We start from the raw sequence: 15,934 nt of genomic DNA, 5'->3' as shown, positions 1-15,934 counted from the left end.
CTCTGTATGTTTGAAATTTTTTCATAATAAAATGGGGGCTGAAACTAAATCTACCTCTTAAAGTAACAGCGGTGATTAAATAAGATAATGGACACAAGCGCATAACAACTGCCCAATAAATGGTAATCTATCTCCCTGTTACTTATGAACAATGTCAGTTATCCAAAGAGTGAGCTGTCTTAAAAGTCAAGAAATTAGGTTCTAGCAATATATACGTTCTTCAGCAAAGAACAGAACTTAAAAAGCCTTCAACAATAAACACTAAGAAGTATAAACGAAGTTATTTTAAAGGCATAAACTAAAGAGAACGGAGAATCCCTTAAGTGCCAGGAAAAGGAGGGAGGGAGGATTAAAAACCGCGGCACCAGGACAGGAAGGAAGAAGGGAGACTGTTTCATTAACCTAGGGCTTAAGGCTCAATGATCAGGGACAGGAAACAAGGTCTTGACCCTCAGCAAGCATAAAACTGGAACCGAGATCACTACACAAGGCTGAAACTGCTTCCATACTTTAAATCAAAGAGATTATAATACTGAAAACTGATTACAATAAAGTATTTCCATACATTCAGAGCACAGAAAAGAAAAATCTGATTGTTTATCAACAACTTTCACATTCCTAGAGAAAATGGGAAGGAACATAACTGCTTGATATATGACAAATCAAAGGCTGGCCACATGAACCTGACCTGGCTTGCCCAGATAACTGTGTTAGAACTTGCTAGCTGTCTCCTAGCATTTTGTGCTCTCCTTTTCACCAGGGGGAGCTGTCACTGGGAGTGCGTTACCGAGTCCCCTGCATGTATGTGGAGAGTTCTCACCAGTGGAATGTGAACAAAAGAGCTGGGACCACCTCGGGATCAGGGCTTTTAAGAACAGGTGGTTGAAAGGGTGAATTTTATGGCATTGTGAACTATATGGGAGGAAGGGTGATAAGGACTTTAAAAAAAAAAAAAAAAAAAAAGCAGCAGGCAGTGCTTCTGACTCTCTTGCCTGCTGAAAGCATAGAGCCCTAGAAAATGGAACCAGAAGATAGGAGAAACTAGGGTATCTGCATCACCAAATGGCCGATAATTTTCCACAACTTCTCTTGTGTTAAACCACTGATATTTTTAGGTTTGGTACGGCAGTTCATTCCATGCTAAGTAATACTTAAGGAAATCTTTTATCTTCAAGTTGGTAAAAGGCTTGGCTCAACCCAGTTACAAGCTGACCCTCTTGACACAAAACAAAATCATACCTGTGGGACTCTCATGCTAAAGCAGTTTTGTCAACATGGAGCAATGAAAAAAAGATCTTCATCTTAATTTTTTAAAAAGTTAAATAGGGAACATATACATATATCTCAAATATTTTTAATTACTTTTTTCATTTTTTAAAATTGAAGTATAGTTGATTTACAATGTTTCAGGTGTCAATTATTTTTTAAAAAATAAACAATATGAAGAATATAGTAGAAAGTTCCCACTCATTTTTAATCCTCCATTAGCCTAGTTTCTTCTGTATCCTTCCAGAGCATTCCAATGCAAATACAAGCAAACACTAATAAATATTTTTATTCTTTTTATTCTTCCTCTTTGATTACAAAAAAAAGGTAGTATAACAAGCGGTAACTTTACTTTTTTAATTTAATAACAGATCTTGGAGATCTTTCCATACTTGACATAAAGAACTGCTTTTCCACAGCAATACAACAGTTCATTGTATAGAAGCACAATAATTGATTTGATCACTCTCTTGAAGGATGTTAGGTTGCTTCCAATTGTTTCCTATTACCAAAAAAAAAAAAAAAGAAGAAGAAAAGCTTCAATTAAATACCGCCTACACACTGATCATACTGTTATGTATAAATTTTCAGAAGGAGGATTGTTAGGTCAAAAGATATGCATATTTGCAATTGTAATCAATAATTCTCAATCTCCTTTTCTAACAAATTCTCCTATTCGTTTCCATTTGATATGTCAGAAGTTAAAATTCAAGGGATGGTGATTTCTACTTCTGCTCATAAGGACTAATTACTACAGGAATTGCCCCCATAGTAATTAACAACTGGACAAAATATATGAAATAATTTTCAGTCACTGGCCAGCAGGCAGCTTAAGCCTACGATCCCTGAGAGAAGGGAAAGCCTGATTGTTACCCTAGCTTACTGCCAGGAAGTGTTTTCTAGGCTGCAGCACAGGGAGGGAGAACTCAGACAGAATCTGGTGTTCTTGCTGAGTACAGGAGAGAAATCAAAGTTCAGGGGATTCAAGGTGGCCAGATTTGCAAGACAGAGAGAGTACTGGGAAGGAGAGCTGTACAAAGAGCCCAGGAGATCTTTGGAGGGGTCCTCCTGAGTCAAGTCCTATCCTTTGTGTGTGCAGTGGGAAACAAAACACTGAAAAACAAATAGGCCAAAAAATTCTTAAGCTCACACAAGGCAAGGAGTAGTTCATTCCCACCACCCAGGAAGGAGAGACTTCATATAACTCGGGACACTGGGTGGAATCCCAGAAGAGTCAAATCTCAGCAGTAGAATTAAATTACGCACAGACTAAAGGCTGCTCTGGACTTGCCTTAACAAAGTTTAAAAGCAAGCCTCAAAAGGACCAAACTGACCTGCATGTAACCTGTGTGCCAGACCCAACACTCATGAAAGTAATTCAACAAAATTCAGCACTCAGAAAGATGTAAAATTCACAATGGCCAACACCCAACAAAAAAAATCACCACACATGCAAAGAAATAGGAATGTGACAACCAGAAGAAAAATTAATCAGTAGAAAAAAACCAAAGAAATGACAGATGATGGAATTAGCAGATGAGGACCTTAAAGGTATCTGAATGGAGTGTGGGAAAATGGAGCTGCCCCAATGCTCCTGGAACCAGCCAATGAGGTGGACTACACACCCTCATTAATGGCTCAGATTATACTGGAAAAGTTTCTACAGGAGCAAGAGGAAACTCCATGAACAGAAAGAGGTAAGTTCATGGGGCCTCTGAAATATCCGAAGCTCTGGATACCACAGCTGTATGTGATAATCTAATATGAATGTTCTTTATTAGCCCCGGCATAGGTGCTTAACTTATAGATGTTTGGGGTTTGTATTCATTTTTGTTGGTAACTACTAAAAATTTTTTCTGCTAAAGTCAGCAAAAAATGTAATTGAATGGCTCTTTTAATTTACACTTAAAACAGCTATTACAAACACATTCAAGGTTGTAAAGGAAAATATGAACATAATGAAGGGAGAAACGGAATATACAGATGAAAAATAGAATATCTAACTTTAAAAAATACACTGGATGGATGGCATTAATAGCAGACTGAAAAGCACAAAAGATCAATGAACCTAAAGATACATCAACAGTAATGATCCAAAATGAAACAGAGAGGAAAAAAAACCCAAACACCACTGCTGGTGGGGAGAGGAGGGTAAAGAACAGAGCCTCATGACTGTAAGACAAAAGCAAGCAGTTTAACCTATAGTAAGATCAAAGTCCAGGAGAGGAGAAAACAGAAAAACTATCTGAAGAAGTAAGGGGCACACAGTATGTGTTCAAATATTTGTCGACATATTTAAATAAAAATGGGAAAGGGCTATAAAAATATAAAAACAATAATATGAAAATGTACCATCTACATCAATGTGAAAGTTATCAGAAAACCAATGTGGTAACGTGGGAAAACAGAGGCTTTACATTTTAAAACACTAGAGCTGAAGTCTAAGCTCCGTTTCTTAGTATTTACATAACTTGGGCAAATCACAGTCCATCTGATTCTTGCGGTTTTTCTGTCTGTAAAATAACGCTGCTATTTATCCTACCTACTGCATACTACCATCAAGAACTGCAAATGAGATTAAAGCGGTTCCATAAACTAAACGCTAGGTAGCAACTTAGAGTAATTAAATATTTAGGCAGAAGGTCGTTAGGTCAATACTTAGTTTTTAAAAAGCAAGTATATTTGGTGAGTTCTTCTCTGACATTTACATCTGGTTCCACATTTCCCCTATTGTAAGAGAGGTAAGAAAAGTTTTTCAGAACACAGTACTTTTTATAAAACAAAACTCTCAAGTCACCTATTTTTATGCCAAATAATCATCCTCCTTATTGATTAACCCACACTATGAGTGCTCTGTAAATATTTCACAAATGAGTAAGAGTGTTACGGAAGTGACAGGCCAGCCAAGAAACAAGCACCACTCGGAGGGTTGGAGTACTCAGATGTATTACGCCGGCGGGCTCAGAGGGGCTTCTGCTCCGAAGCTCTGAGCACCTCCAAGACGTGCGCATGAGGTTTTATAGGGTAAAGTACAAGCTTGGGGTATTTGGCCAGTAGGCATGGAACAGCTTTAGCAGCATTATCATCACACAAGTGGAGGCAGGGAGGCAGCAAACAAACATTCCAAAGCCAGATATGTATCTTTGAAAATCCAGCTGGCTAGCAAAAAAACATAAACAGCAAACCAACACTGATAAACTTAGATTTACAAGTTAGTCCAGCAGAACTCAGATCAGTATTCCAATACTTAGACTTGTGAGTTATCTTGTTAGCCCAGCCCAGCCTCTCCTTCACATTCCTAGACCTGTGAGTTATCTTGTTAGACCAGCCCAGCTTTTCCTTCACAAGAGTATACAACAGTCCACACTGGTTCCCTTCTCTTAGTCCTGGGGGCAGATAAACCAAAGACAAGCTGGGGAAAAAATTTCAGGAAGACTCCCAAGATGAGATTCCTACACTGAAATGACCAAATTTCTCCTATCTCCTTGTTCTTAACCGTAGGTTTCAGGATAATACAAAAGGAAACAATGAAATTGCAGCGGAAGCAGATATTATTTACTCAAAATCTGAACAAGATGAACAATTAGTTTGAACCATATGAAACTGCTGCTTTTATATGATCAAAACATGATAAAAAATGTTAGTAATTCTTAAGGTTTAATCTACTAGTAAAAGCAAGCCAGAAAACAATGCTTAAAGGAGAACTGATGGGGGAGGGGCAGTGGGCTGTGCAAAGGGAAAAGTAATGAACAATATTCTGGGGCAGTAAAGTCTTGAATCACTGAATATAAAATCTTCAGCGACAAACAACATCTACATAAAAACCCTGTAAACTCAATAGCTATAACTCTGGAAGCCTTCACCAGTAAACTACTTCTGATGGAGCATGGTCACCAAACAGCTGGATGTTGTGCAGGGAGCTAGTGGCAAGTAAAGCTAAAGAATGGAGAAGTAGCCTGAGATCATCAGCTAAAGAATGTAAATTTGTTTCCATAAGAGGAAGGGAACCACACCAATCATACCGATCTCTTCTGACTTTTGCTTTCACTGCTCTTATTTCTCCAGTTTCAGGTAACACTTTCAAGTCGAAAATCAATATACAATAGTACACATTCTTGAATCTTCTTATAATGATTTTTTTTAAAAATAGCAATCCTACACTAAAAGTTTTTATCTATACACATATCAGTCAGGTCCTAATCTAGCAAATCAGAGTTTTAATACGAGATTGTGGAATTTTAACTATTTTAAAACTATTCAAAACTAACTCTACTACATAATTACCTTGGAAAGAAGGCTCACATACTGAAAATATTTTGTGCTGTCCTTAATGTGTGATTAATTTATGTATTTATACTTTTAATATAGATTATTTCACAGGCGAGAAAATACTCCCACCTTAGCAATATTAAAGTCCTTACATATTACTTTCCCTCTGAAAAGTTGCCAACTTTCAGGAAAATTTCAGTGATATTTATATTTACCTGGTTTTACAAAGAGCAAAAAAGATAACAATAAATGCCTTCTGTTTCTCAGCTACTTAGTCATTCCATTCTACAGACAGGATCTGTTTTAAGCAACACAGTCTACAGAATATAAGAGCTAATTTTTTTCCTCTTATGTGATAGAGTTTTCCTTTGTTTGACAGGCAGTATATTCCAAATTTAGGCATCATTTAGGCCAAGAGAACTAAAGAACATTTGGTAGAACTGAATTCCTCTACCCAGAGAATTCACTCCTTTGCCCTCCACAATCTCAAAATGTACGCATTTTAAATACCCAGCAAAGATGCTATGAATGTTCTTGACCTTACTCTTCAACTGAGTTCAACCAGTTTTCTTAAAGAAGCCTTGGAAGGATTATATAAAAGGTGTGGCACATTACAGTTCTCTTAAGATCGTGAACATAAAACCTTATCTTGAAAGCTGTCATCTGCAACAACAAAGGCTACTGATGGACAAGTGCAATTTGATGGGTGGTCTATATATTTAAAATTTTTTCATCCTCACCATAACCTTGTGGGAGTAGGTTTCATACTTCAATTTTATAGATAAGAAGTGAAGGCTGAAGAGATAAACTTGTCCAAGGTCACAGTAAGTGAGCTAGGATTTGAATCCAGGACTATAGTCCAGAGCCCACTTTATTTTGCCATTCACCACACTGCTTCTCCTGTCATGAACTCCACATGACCACAAGACCTTTCTCTACTGATTATCTCAACTGCAATGGTCAGTAGATGGCACCAATTAACAGATGATCGATTATGTTAGCGATTAAAACTCTCCATTACATCCCCTTCTACCTCCTTGAAATTTTTGTTCTCTTCATGTTGTTTATCACATTACAGAGCTGATTTGGCCTGTGTAGGAACATCTTCCTAGATATAAGAACATCTTCTTTAAACATGATTTCTCTTTCTTTCTTTTTCTTTTTTCTGTTATTCTACTTTCAAATTGGTTTATAACATATGCACATTCTCCTGGTTAATTTCTCTCATATATCATTTCACTTCCCTATTTATCTTGCTTATGAATTTAAGTATACATTATACATATTTTTTTAAGGAACGAAGAAATGTTTTAACAGTTTGTTCTATTTTACAAGTGTACAGATCCAGGAATTTGAGTAAGTACCCATTCTCATTATGACCCCCCCCCCAAAGAGTTATACATGTTATTCAAGCCTTCAGTAGAATGTGTAGATACTGTAAATACTATGCAGTCAATCTAACATAATTTTCTAATTTCAGTATAATTATTAAAACTGAATGAAAACAGATGCCTGGTTCTCTTAATTCATTGTTTTTAGATTCCAGTCCACACTTCTTGTTCCTCCACACTCTATTTTAATGCAGATACAAGGGTTAGAATTGGCACAGTTCTGAGGGCCATCACTTGAGATTCTTTCCTAAGTTTTGACTACATCTAATTCAACCAAATAAAGATGAGTCACTTACTGACTTCTAGTTTCATGAGTAGAGCTCTTCTCAATATGAAGGAGCTACTGTACCCCTTACAACTCATAAATTCAGCATGTGGAAGATAAGATCCATCCATTAATCAGATCAGCGGACATTTTAAGGTAGCTAAATTAAGAATTTCACGATGTGAACAACCAATTTAAGAGTGAAAAGTACTGAAGAGCTTTCTTCTGATTTCTTCAACCATTTCCTCCACCATATGTCCACAGCATTTAATTTAGCCTTCACTTATGGCACTTAACAACTTCATAACTTGTATTATGGTTTTTAATAAAGATATCTTTTTCTTTTTCCAGATCAGTGCTGTCCAATAGAAATATAATAGAAGTCACATATATCATTTTATGTCTTCTAGTAGTCACATTAAAAAATAAAAAGTAAAATTGGCTTTAATAATGTATTTAACCCGATATATCCAAAATATTGTCATTTAAACATGTACTCAATATAAAAACCGAGATAGTTCACCTTTTTGTGTGTGCTAAGTTTTCAAAATCAAGCATGCATCTTACAGCACACCTCAATTCAAACTACTCACGTTTCAGTAGCTCAGTAGCTACATACAGCTGTTGACTACCACCCCGGACTACCACAGGGATGGGGCGAGGGTGGAGATGAGATATTTCACAGCTGGACAGACTTGCTTTCAAACCTTAATTCCACTACTTACTGGCCCTGAGGCAGTTCCCTCATTTAAAAAATAATAATACTCTATTTCATTATAGGTTACCACAAAATACTGAATATAGCTCCCTATGCTATACAGTAGAAACTTTTTGTTTATTTTACATATATTAGTATAGTATTATAGTAACTATAATGAAAAAGAGCATGAAAAGGAATGTATGTATGTACATGTATGACTGAAACATTATGCTGTACACGAGAAATTGACACAACAGTGTAAACTGACTATACTTCAATTTAAAAAAATTAAAATAATACTAGTAATATATCTCTCATAGGATTAAATGAGATAAAATGCCTAGAAAACATTCAGTCCCTTAGGGCGGGGCACACAAAAAGCCCTCAGTAAAAGCTAACCATTATCATATATTTGTAAGCTTTAACATTAAGCACAGTGTTTTGCACATAGGAGGTATTCAATAAATGTTTGGTGAAGAATGAAAAATTTGCATGACATCCTATAAACCATTTTAACTGCTTCTTTTTAAAATATATACATTGCTTACATAAACAGGAAAAGTTTTTTTGACTGTTACTAACTAAATTTGTTTTCAACACATTAGGAGAAGTGTACAAATGAGAAATGTATCATTTCATCTCTTGGACTGTTCAAGTATTTCATTTTCTTCCAAAGAACAATGAATTATTAAGCAACTCTATACTGTAAAGCACTCTTATCAAGAGACTTCCTAAAAGTGCTTTCCACAAATGACAGTGCTATTTTACAGGTAACTTAATCATCTGCAAGAATATTTTTATCTCAGATTCAGATAAAAACACATCCCATTTCTGGTCTTTACTTGGAGAACGAGCCAGTGTGGCAGGTAAGGCCCTTAGTAACCTGAACTCTGAAAGATTCTCAAATTCTCTACTTCAGTCAGTACCAGCCCCCTTAATTTCTTTTCACCTGTGCTTATGATTCTCTTGCATATGTTTTTATTCCTACAGATTACAAAATCACAAAGTACCAGAGCTGGAAGGATCTTAAGAGATAATCCAGTCTTAGCATCTTCCAAAGCATGCACCATAGGTGGTAAGCAAGATGATTTCAGGCAATATGTATTAGCATTGTATACTTTAATGGTCATATATTTTAAGTGTATTAGAAAAATATAACTAGTACATCAAACTCAAGAACTCATGTCTAGCTTCACTTACAAGCATAAAGTAAAGCGTCCGTACTTAAGGGAAAAAAAGTGATTTGATTTTTAAGCTAAGAGTAGCAGAGCTGGGTTCCATCCAAGTCTAAACCCTAATTTTGTGCTCTTTTCATTGCCCTAAAGAATTTACTGTCTGTGTGACACCAAGTGATGAACACTCTCTTACATAATTGTTTCTTGATCATAATCTCGTTTATCAAACCAACTGTAAGCAATGGTGGTGTCTTTAAGTATTAGTGTTCTTCCACAACGGTAAGTGTATAATAGGAGATCAATAATGCCTTGATTATGTGGTTAGAGTGCTTCCAACCACTGAGAGGTAGCATAGTAGGAAATTCCATACTGGCTCAAACAAAACAACCATAATATACCCTAAAGCTGAACAATGTTTGGATTAATTGCTGTTTGCGTTATTCATATCACAATTTCCCCCCATGAGTGAATAAGATATCAGGAGATGGTATACATATAAATCCTAGAAACTATAAAATACATCATACAGAGAATACGTACAGGAAACAACTTATATAGGCTAAATAACAGGGATCTTAGAAACTGTAATATTACCCAAACCTCTCATTTAATACATGAGGAAACTGAGACTCACAGTGGTCAAATGACTTGCCCAGAGTTATACAATTAGTTAATGGCAGTGCCTGCCAGCTTTAGTCCTCTTTGTGCTGTTCCACAGATTCAATACAAATAGGAGAATGTATCTAAATTCCACCATTATACTAACACAAATTAAGCTTAAGGTGAGATGGGACTTGAAAATCTTTTCATTAAGCAAAAATGCTGCTCATGATGGACTCAGACTAGTAACTAAATTAGCTTTGTCTAATAATGGAGGTCTGTCCACCTGAAAAATCTACAATACTACAATGCAAACAAGCTGTTGCTACCCAATTGTTCCTGGTAGTGAAGAAAAGAGGATTCTAATTCCAGGCAATTCTTCTCATTTAGTGTTCTTTTACAAACCCCTGGCATTGTCAACAGCCACATACTAATTTCCCTAGCTGCAACCATCCATGGTAGATTAGAAAGAGTACGGTCTTTGAAGTCAAAGAGAACTTGCTGAATACCAGCTCTAATACTTAGGACAGGACAAATTAGATTGGACAAATAACTTCATCTCTCTGAGCCTATTTCTCAACTAAGATAATAAGACAACACTATCGGCCTCACAGGACTACTAAGAGTATTAAATGAGATAATATAGATAGTGTAGTACACTATCTTAGGATACAACTAAGTAAAAGGCTAAGAATAGAGAAAGAAAAACATTCCCCTGTGAGTTTGAAAATGGGTATACTGTATTGTAAATGTTGAAATGTTAATTCCTGCTCAATATATAAAACAATCCATCTTAAATAAATATATACAAAACATTCACTATGTGCATAACTTAGAGATAGTGGTCACAAATTTATAATCTAAAACTGATACATCAAGAGAAGGTACCAAGAAATTCAGGAGAAACATTTCATGATGCTTTTAAACAGTAAAACTAACACTTAGGTTCTTGTTTTATTTTTTTAAGATCTTATCAGAGACACATATTGAAGTATTTATAAGTTAAGTGATATAGTGTCTGGGATTTGCTTTAAAATATGCCATTTTCCTAACCTCTGTGACGGAAAAAAAAAAAGTGGGGATAGTTGAAGCTAGGTGATGTATACCTAGCAAGTAATCATACTATTCTAATTCTGTTTATGTTTGAAATTGTCCATATTAGAAAGATTTTTTTGTTTTTTTTTTAAATCTAACAATGACAAAAAAAAAAAAAACCTAATAAAAACTCTGCACATCACTAATAAACTTGTTCTAAGGAACCAATGTCTCCATCTGAATCTTCTAAACACAAGACATTATTGGTCATTTTAGTCAAAAACATATAAAGTATTTTAAAATTACTCTCAATATAAAGCATGTCTTATCTCTTTATCCAATACTAAACTAGACAGCTGTACCTTCTCTTTCTTTGGTATTACTACTCTAGCTGGCAGAACAGTCCAGGGTATATTCTTCCTTTTTCCCTTTATACTTTCTAATTATATGTTTTTATAACTAGAACCACTACTAGTTGTAAATATATACATATAACCAGGACTCCAGTCCCACCATTACTGCTATTATACTCACTATGTAACAGCTTGCCCACTGGGAATACTTGACCTTTTAAAAAGTATGACTCATCTGAGAGCGTTAAAAAACTGTAACACATACCTTCAAAACAAAGGCCAAAATGAGACTATATGCAGTTTTACTACAGTTTACACATAAAATTTTAATTTGTTGGCATATGATGCATTAGACAAACTCAAAGCATCCATAAATACCTTCAGATTCTGTAAGTGAATTAGTACATAACTTTGAAAACTACACTAAAGTGAACCTTAAAATATTTGAACTTAAGACTTAACCTAAAACTATATACCCATAATGTTTCAAAATAAAAATGTGGTTTACTACACTGCCATTTAAACAGTCACATGTTTTGCCTTTTCTTAATTCTAATAGCAAGAACAGAGAACAATCTTCCCAAATATGTATCCAAAGGGATAAAGAAGCACAAATGTCTACTTCCCTATCAAACTGTCCTACTTACCAAAAAGCACATACAAAACATATTCCATACTTTCATCCAAATGTGCCTAGCTAGTTTACTTTTTTAATTGTTTCAAACACATACATTAGACTTAACTAATTGTCAAACTAATTGGAATAAAATTTCCTTTCACTGTCTTTAAAGGAAAAAAAAAGTAGCTTAAAAATAGCTCTATCCTCTTGAAGAATATACACAGTTGTTCACGGTACTCTTCTTTCAATTTTTATGTCTATAAAATTGGAAGAAAATTAGAAATTTGGACAGCCCTGCTCCCCCAAAACTCCCACTTCCAATCTAGATGACACCTTTTCTTCCTCTCTCTGGAGCATAAAAAGGACTCCATTAGTTTACTCATCCTCAATCAGTCAACATTATTTACTGAGTGTCAGCACTGAACTAGGTACTCTGGAAAGTTAACAAAGGAAATACAGGATCTAGTAACTACCTTCAAAGAGTTTATATAACATCCCCATAAAGGAAGAAAAATGTAGTTACCAAAACAATATACTTGCTGGGAATCTTACAGTCAAAGGCGGAGCAGAGACTACATTTTTAGGCCAGGTTCTTGGCACTAAGCAATGCAAGAAAGATAGCACCTACCAAATTAAACAGACTCCAAAAGAGGTCAAATCTAAGATATTTATGGATTTTACATGCTGCCACCCACTTTTACATGCATGTCAAAGGAAGAGGCTCGTGTAGGTGAAGGTTGCCAAAAGTCTCTATCTGATACACATAAAGAAAGAGATAAGTACCCCACGAATAGGCCTCTTTTTGACACTTTTTCTAATAACGTCCTGTTTCTGCCAGAAACCACTAACCAAATGTTTGGTCTCCAATGTTAAGATCCTAATTTGAGGGAATAACATCTATTATATATCATCAAAGGTCAAACAGAAAATTTCAAAAAGGTTGACAGAGTTAAGAATCTTAGCTGTATCTACTAGAGGAGTAGCTGAAGAATAAATAACAAGGGATTATCTTTCTAGTTTTCAAATTGTAGATGAGAAGTCATCTAAGGCCCCACATCACTGATGGCTCTGGAAATGTCCTTTTGGTCTCCTGAGTAGGTATCTTTTCCTATTGTGAATTACTTACTCTGTATGGAATATCAGAGCAAATATCACAGTGGGATGAAGGGAGAAAAATTGCGAAGACTAGCAATTTTTCACAAACCAGTGGTCTTCCCATGACCAGGAACACCTTACACAATTCTGGTAACAATTTCCCAAATAAAGTTATATCAAGGAGCAGCTTCACTCTACTTGTCAATCTTTGGGCCTGATTCCATATATCCAAACCTTTAGAAAGAAGTATCCCTACCAGATTTGCTCCCAAACGTTGGGAATGGTCAAATATGCACTTACATCTGCAGCATTAAATCTAAAGAAGAAATTCTCTATGTTACATCAAACATCAAACAACATCAAACCTAGACTGCATTAAGACGTACTGTTAAAATCATATTCAGTCATCAGAAAGGCAGACCCCACAACCCAATCAATACAGCCTCAAATGCTGCCCCAACTTTTCAAGCTTTGAGACTCTAAATCACTTGGCATAATAGCTTACACTTGAGATTCACTACAAACTGATGAAAAGAAGTGAAGAAGAAAAAGCACACAGTTTCAGTAGCTGGTACATAACAGGAATTTTCGAATTACAAAAGAACAAGGGAAAGACAGTCAATACGGCTGCAAACCACAATACACATTAGAATACAACCCGAGATATCTAAACAAACGTTATCTACCGCCAATAAACAGAGCATTCTTTACCAGCTTAAGTACGCCAACCATTTTTCATGTTTATAAGGGTTGCTACAAATTAACCAAGTCTAAACGGACAGCAAAATCCTAAACAGGTCTTGGGCGAGGAGCCACAGTGCTTAGGGCATCACACAAAAGACCGGAGCAAACATCAACACCATCAGGGCCTTAGCCGTTTGCGGCCGGAGCCCGGGTCGGCGTCCCAGACCCCCAGAGGGAATGAGGCGTGGGGGTGGGGTCCTCTTCTTGGAATGCGCCGAGGAACGAGGGGCAGATAGGGAAGGAGTGAGCGCAACAGAGGAAGCGAGAGAAGCAACAGACCGGCGTCAGCGGCTTCCAAGGCCGGCGACACCCTCGGGCCCTCACCAGGCCTGAACCTCCCGTCCCCGTCCCGTCTCCTCACCTCCCTCACGTCCTGCAGGCACTCGAGCACCGCCAGGTTGTTGCTCCAGGTGTGCTTGGGACACACACGGGTCACGTCCTCCCTGCAGGACTCTTCCTCCGCCAGCTTCCAGCCTCCTCCCGCTCCGCCAGGCCCTGCTCCGCCCCGCCGGGCCGAAGGCCCACCCGCCGGGAAAGGCGGCTGCTGCTGCTGAGGCGGTTGTTGCTGCTGCTGCTGCTGCTGCTGCTGCTGTTGCTGCTGCTGCTGCTGCTGTTGCTGTTGCTGCTGCTGCTGCTGGAACTGAGATGACTGAGGCAGCTGAAGCAGTGGCTGACCCGCCGGCCCGCCGCCTCCAGGCTGCCCTACGAGGGGCAGAAAGTTGGCCCCGGGGCCCTGGCCCTGGATGTGGCCGCCCTGGCCCGGGAGTTTGTCGGCCCCGGCAGCCGCGAGCAGCAGCAGCTGCAGCGCCGCCGACAAGCGGAACATCCTTCGTACACGTCCACACGCCGCCATCTTGGGTCCGCGGCGAGCTCGACGCACCCGCCGGCGCCGCGTATTTAAATGAGGGGGCGGGGAGAGGGGCGTGGCCCAGCGAGGTCCACCCGAGCCCTTTCCCGGCCGGCGCGGACCCCGCTAGCTGGGAGTACAGCTCAGAGCCCGCCCTAGTAGTGACCCACGCCCTGGACCTACGCAGGCGGGAAATCGGCGCTCTTTGCCAGGGGAGTTCTTGGTGCTCCTTAAGAAACCTGGGTGGGGCGGCTTTGCCTGATAGCCTTGGTTGTCATCGCAGAAAAATAAAAAAGAATTGGGGTTGCCACAACCAAGATGGCCGGTAGAGTATGCCACCCGTTCAGTGACTTGAAAAAAAAAAACTTTATGTGTAGAGGTGAACTTTACAGCATCAGGTGTATTCCAGCATCTAAGAGCCTCTTGCATCACTCCTTGCTTCCTTCCACCGCCTCAAAAGCCTTTCTTACCCGGAAAAGAAAGCAGCATTAAATCAGGGTTAGGAGCACAGGTTCCAGAATAAGAAAAGAGCCCATAATAATCCTTGCTCTTCAGCAGACTAGGCAAATCCCTTAACTTCTTTGACCTCATTCTTCTCATCTGAGAAAGAAGAGGAGGAGCTCTAATGTTAAGTATAATCGTGAAGATTAGAAATAATAGTAAAAAAAGTGCCTGGCCCACAATATGGAATTCAAAAAAGTTATAGCCAGTATTAGAAATAAACTGTGAAACCCTTTATGTGAGTCCTGATTGTAAGCCAGAATTTAAACTCATGTTTCAAGGAGGGGAAGAAAATAACAAAACACGTCTTTGAGGCTTCAGGTTAAGTCTGTGCCTGGGTAACTTTCAGGAATAGTTATTTCACTTCTCATCAGTGTCCCTTCCTTCTTCATAGGAGAGCTGCTATCTTCCCAAAGCATCTTCACACCCATTATGTCATTTAAGTCATGCATCAGGCCTGGGTTGAGTTCTACTTCAGCTGAGGAATGGCACAGATGGTAATAGTTCTGCACAGCAGGGTTAAATGTCCTGCCCAGGATGAACTTTGCCAGCTTGGGACCAGAATCCCTGGCCTCCCACTGGCACGGTGTGCTTTTACCCTGTCCTGCCAATATAGCACGTTGGGAAATGAGGGCAGCTTGGTACATGTGATCCCAATAGGTCATCCATGTTAAAAAAAAATGCAGCTTCTGCTGTCCTAACCCACAAATGGACAGTGAAGACCAGATCAGACATAACTAGAACCTGAGAAGTTGGGTGGGGGCTCATGGACCCCATAAGGAACACCTGAGACTGAGAATATTCTAGGGGTACAAACTGCCCACTGGGGGTGACCACAGGCCTCTGTCTCTAGGAATGAGGGCATGTTGGCATCTCTACCAAAACTCACCCCTGCTACTGCTATAATGTGGTCCTAAGACTACTGCCAATCTTGAGCATTGACTAAGACAGCCCAGGGTAGGCAAGATAAATGTACATGTTCCTTAACAGATACATAATAAATAATAAATCTCAGGACAGCTAGAGAAGTGAAGTTCTTGAAAAGTCACTAAGGGTAATTAATTTTCAATGATG

The 15,934-nt window shown here is 38.3% G+C and overlaps 1 protein-coding gene across 2 annotated transcripts in view; it reads right to left on the bottom strand.

The window, feature by feature from the left end:
• Positions 1 to 14,388, bottom strand: part of GLG1 (golgi glycoprotein 1) — a 119,221-nt gene extending 104,833 nt beyond the window's left edge. For both annotated transcript variants that reach the window (XM_031458082.2, XM_031458081.2), the window contains exon 1: positions 13,874 to 14,388. In XM_031458082.2, the coding sequence (XP_031313942.1) occupies positions 13,874 to 14,365 (492 nt within the window). In that variant the 5' untranslated portion in view covers positions 14,366 to 14,388. The remainder of the gene's footprint in view (positions 1 to 13,873) is intronic.
• Between the last annotated feature and the right edge of the window lie 1,546 nt (positions 14,389 to 15,934).

Source organism: Camelus dromedarius, chromosome 9 (genome assembly GCF_036321535.1).
Source record: "Camelus dromedarius isolate mCamDro1 chromosome 9, mCamDro1.pat, whole genome shotgun sequence".
Classification (NCBI taxonomy): Eukaryota; Metazoa; Chordata; class Mammalia; order Artiodactyla; family Camelidae; genus Camelus; species Camelus dromedarius.
Note: the sequence above shows the minus strand (reverse complement) of the source record. Positions and strands in the feature narration are given on the sequence as shown.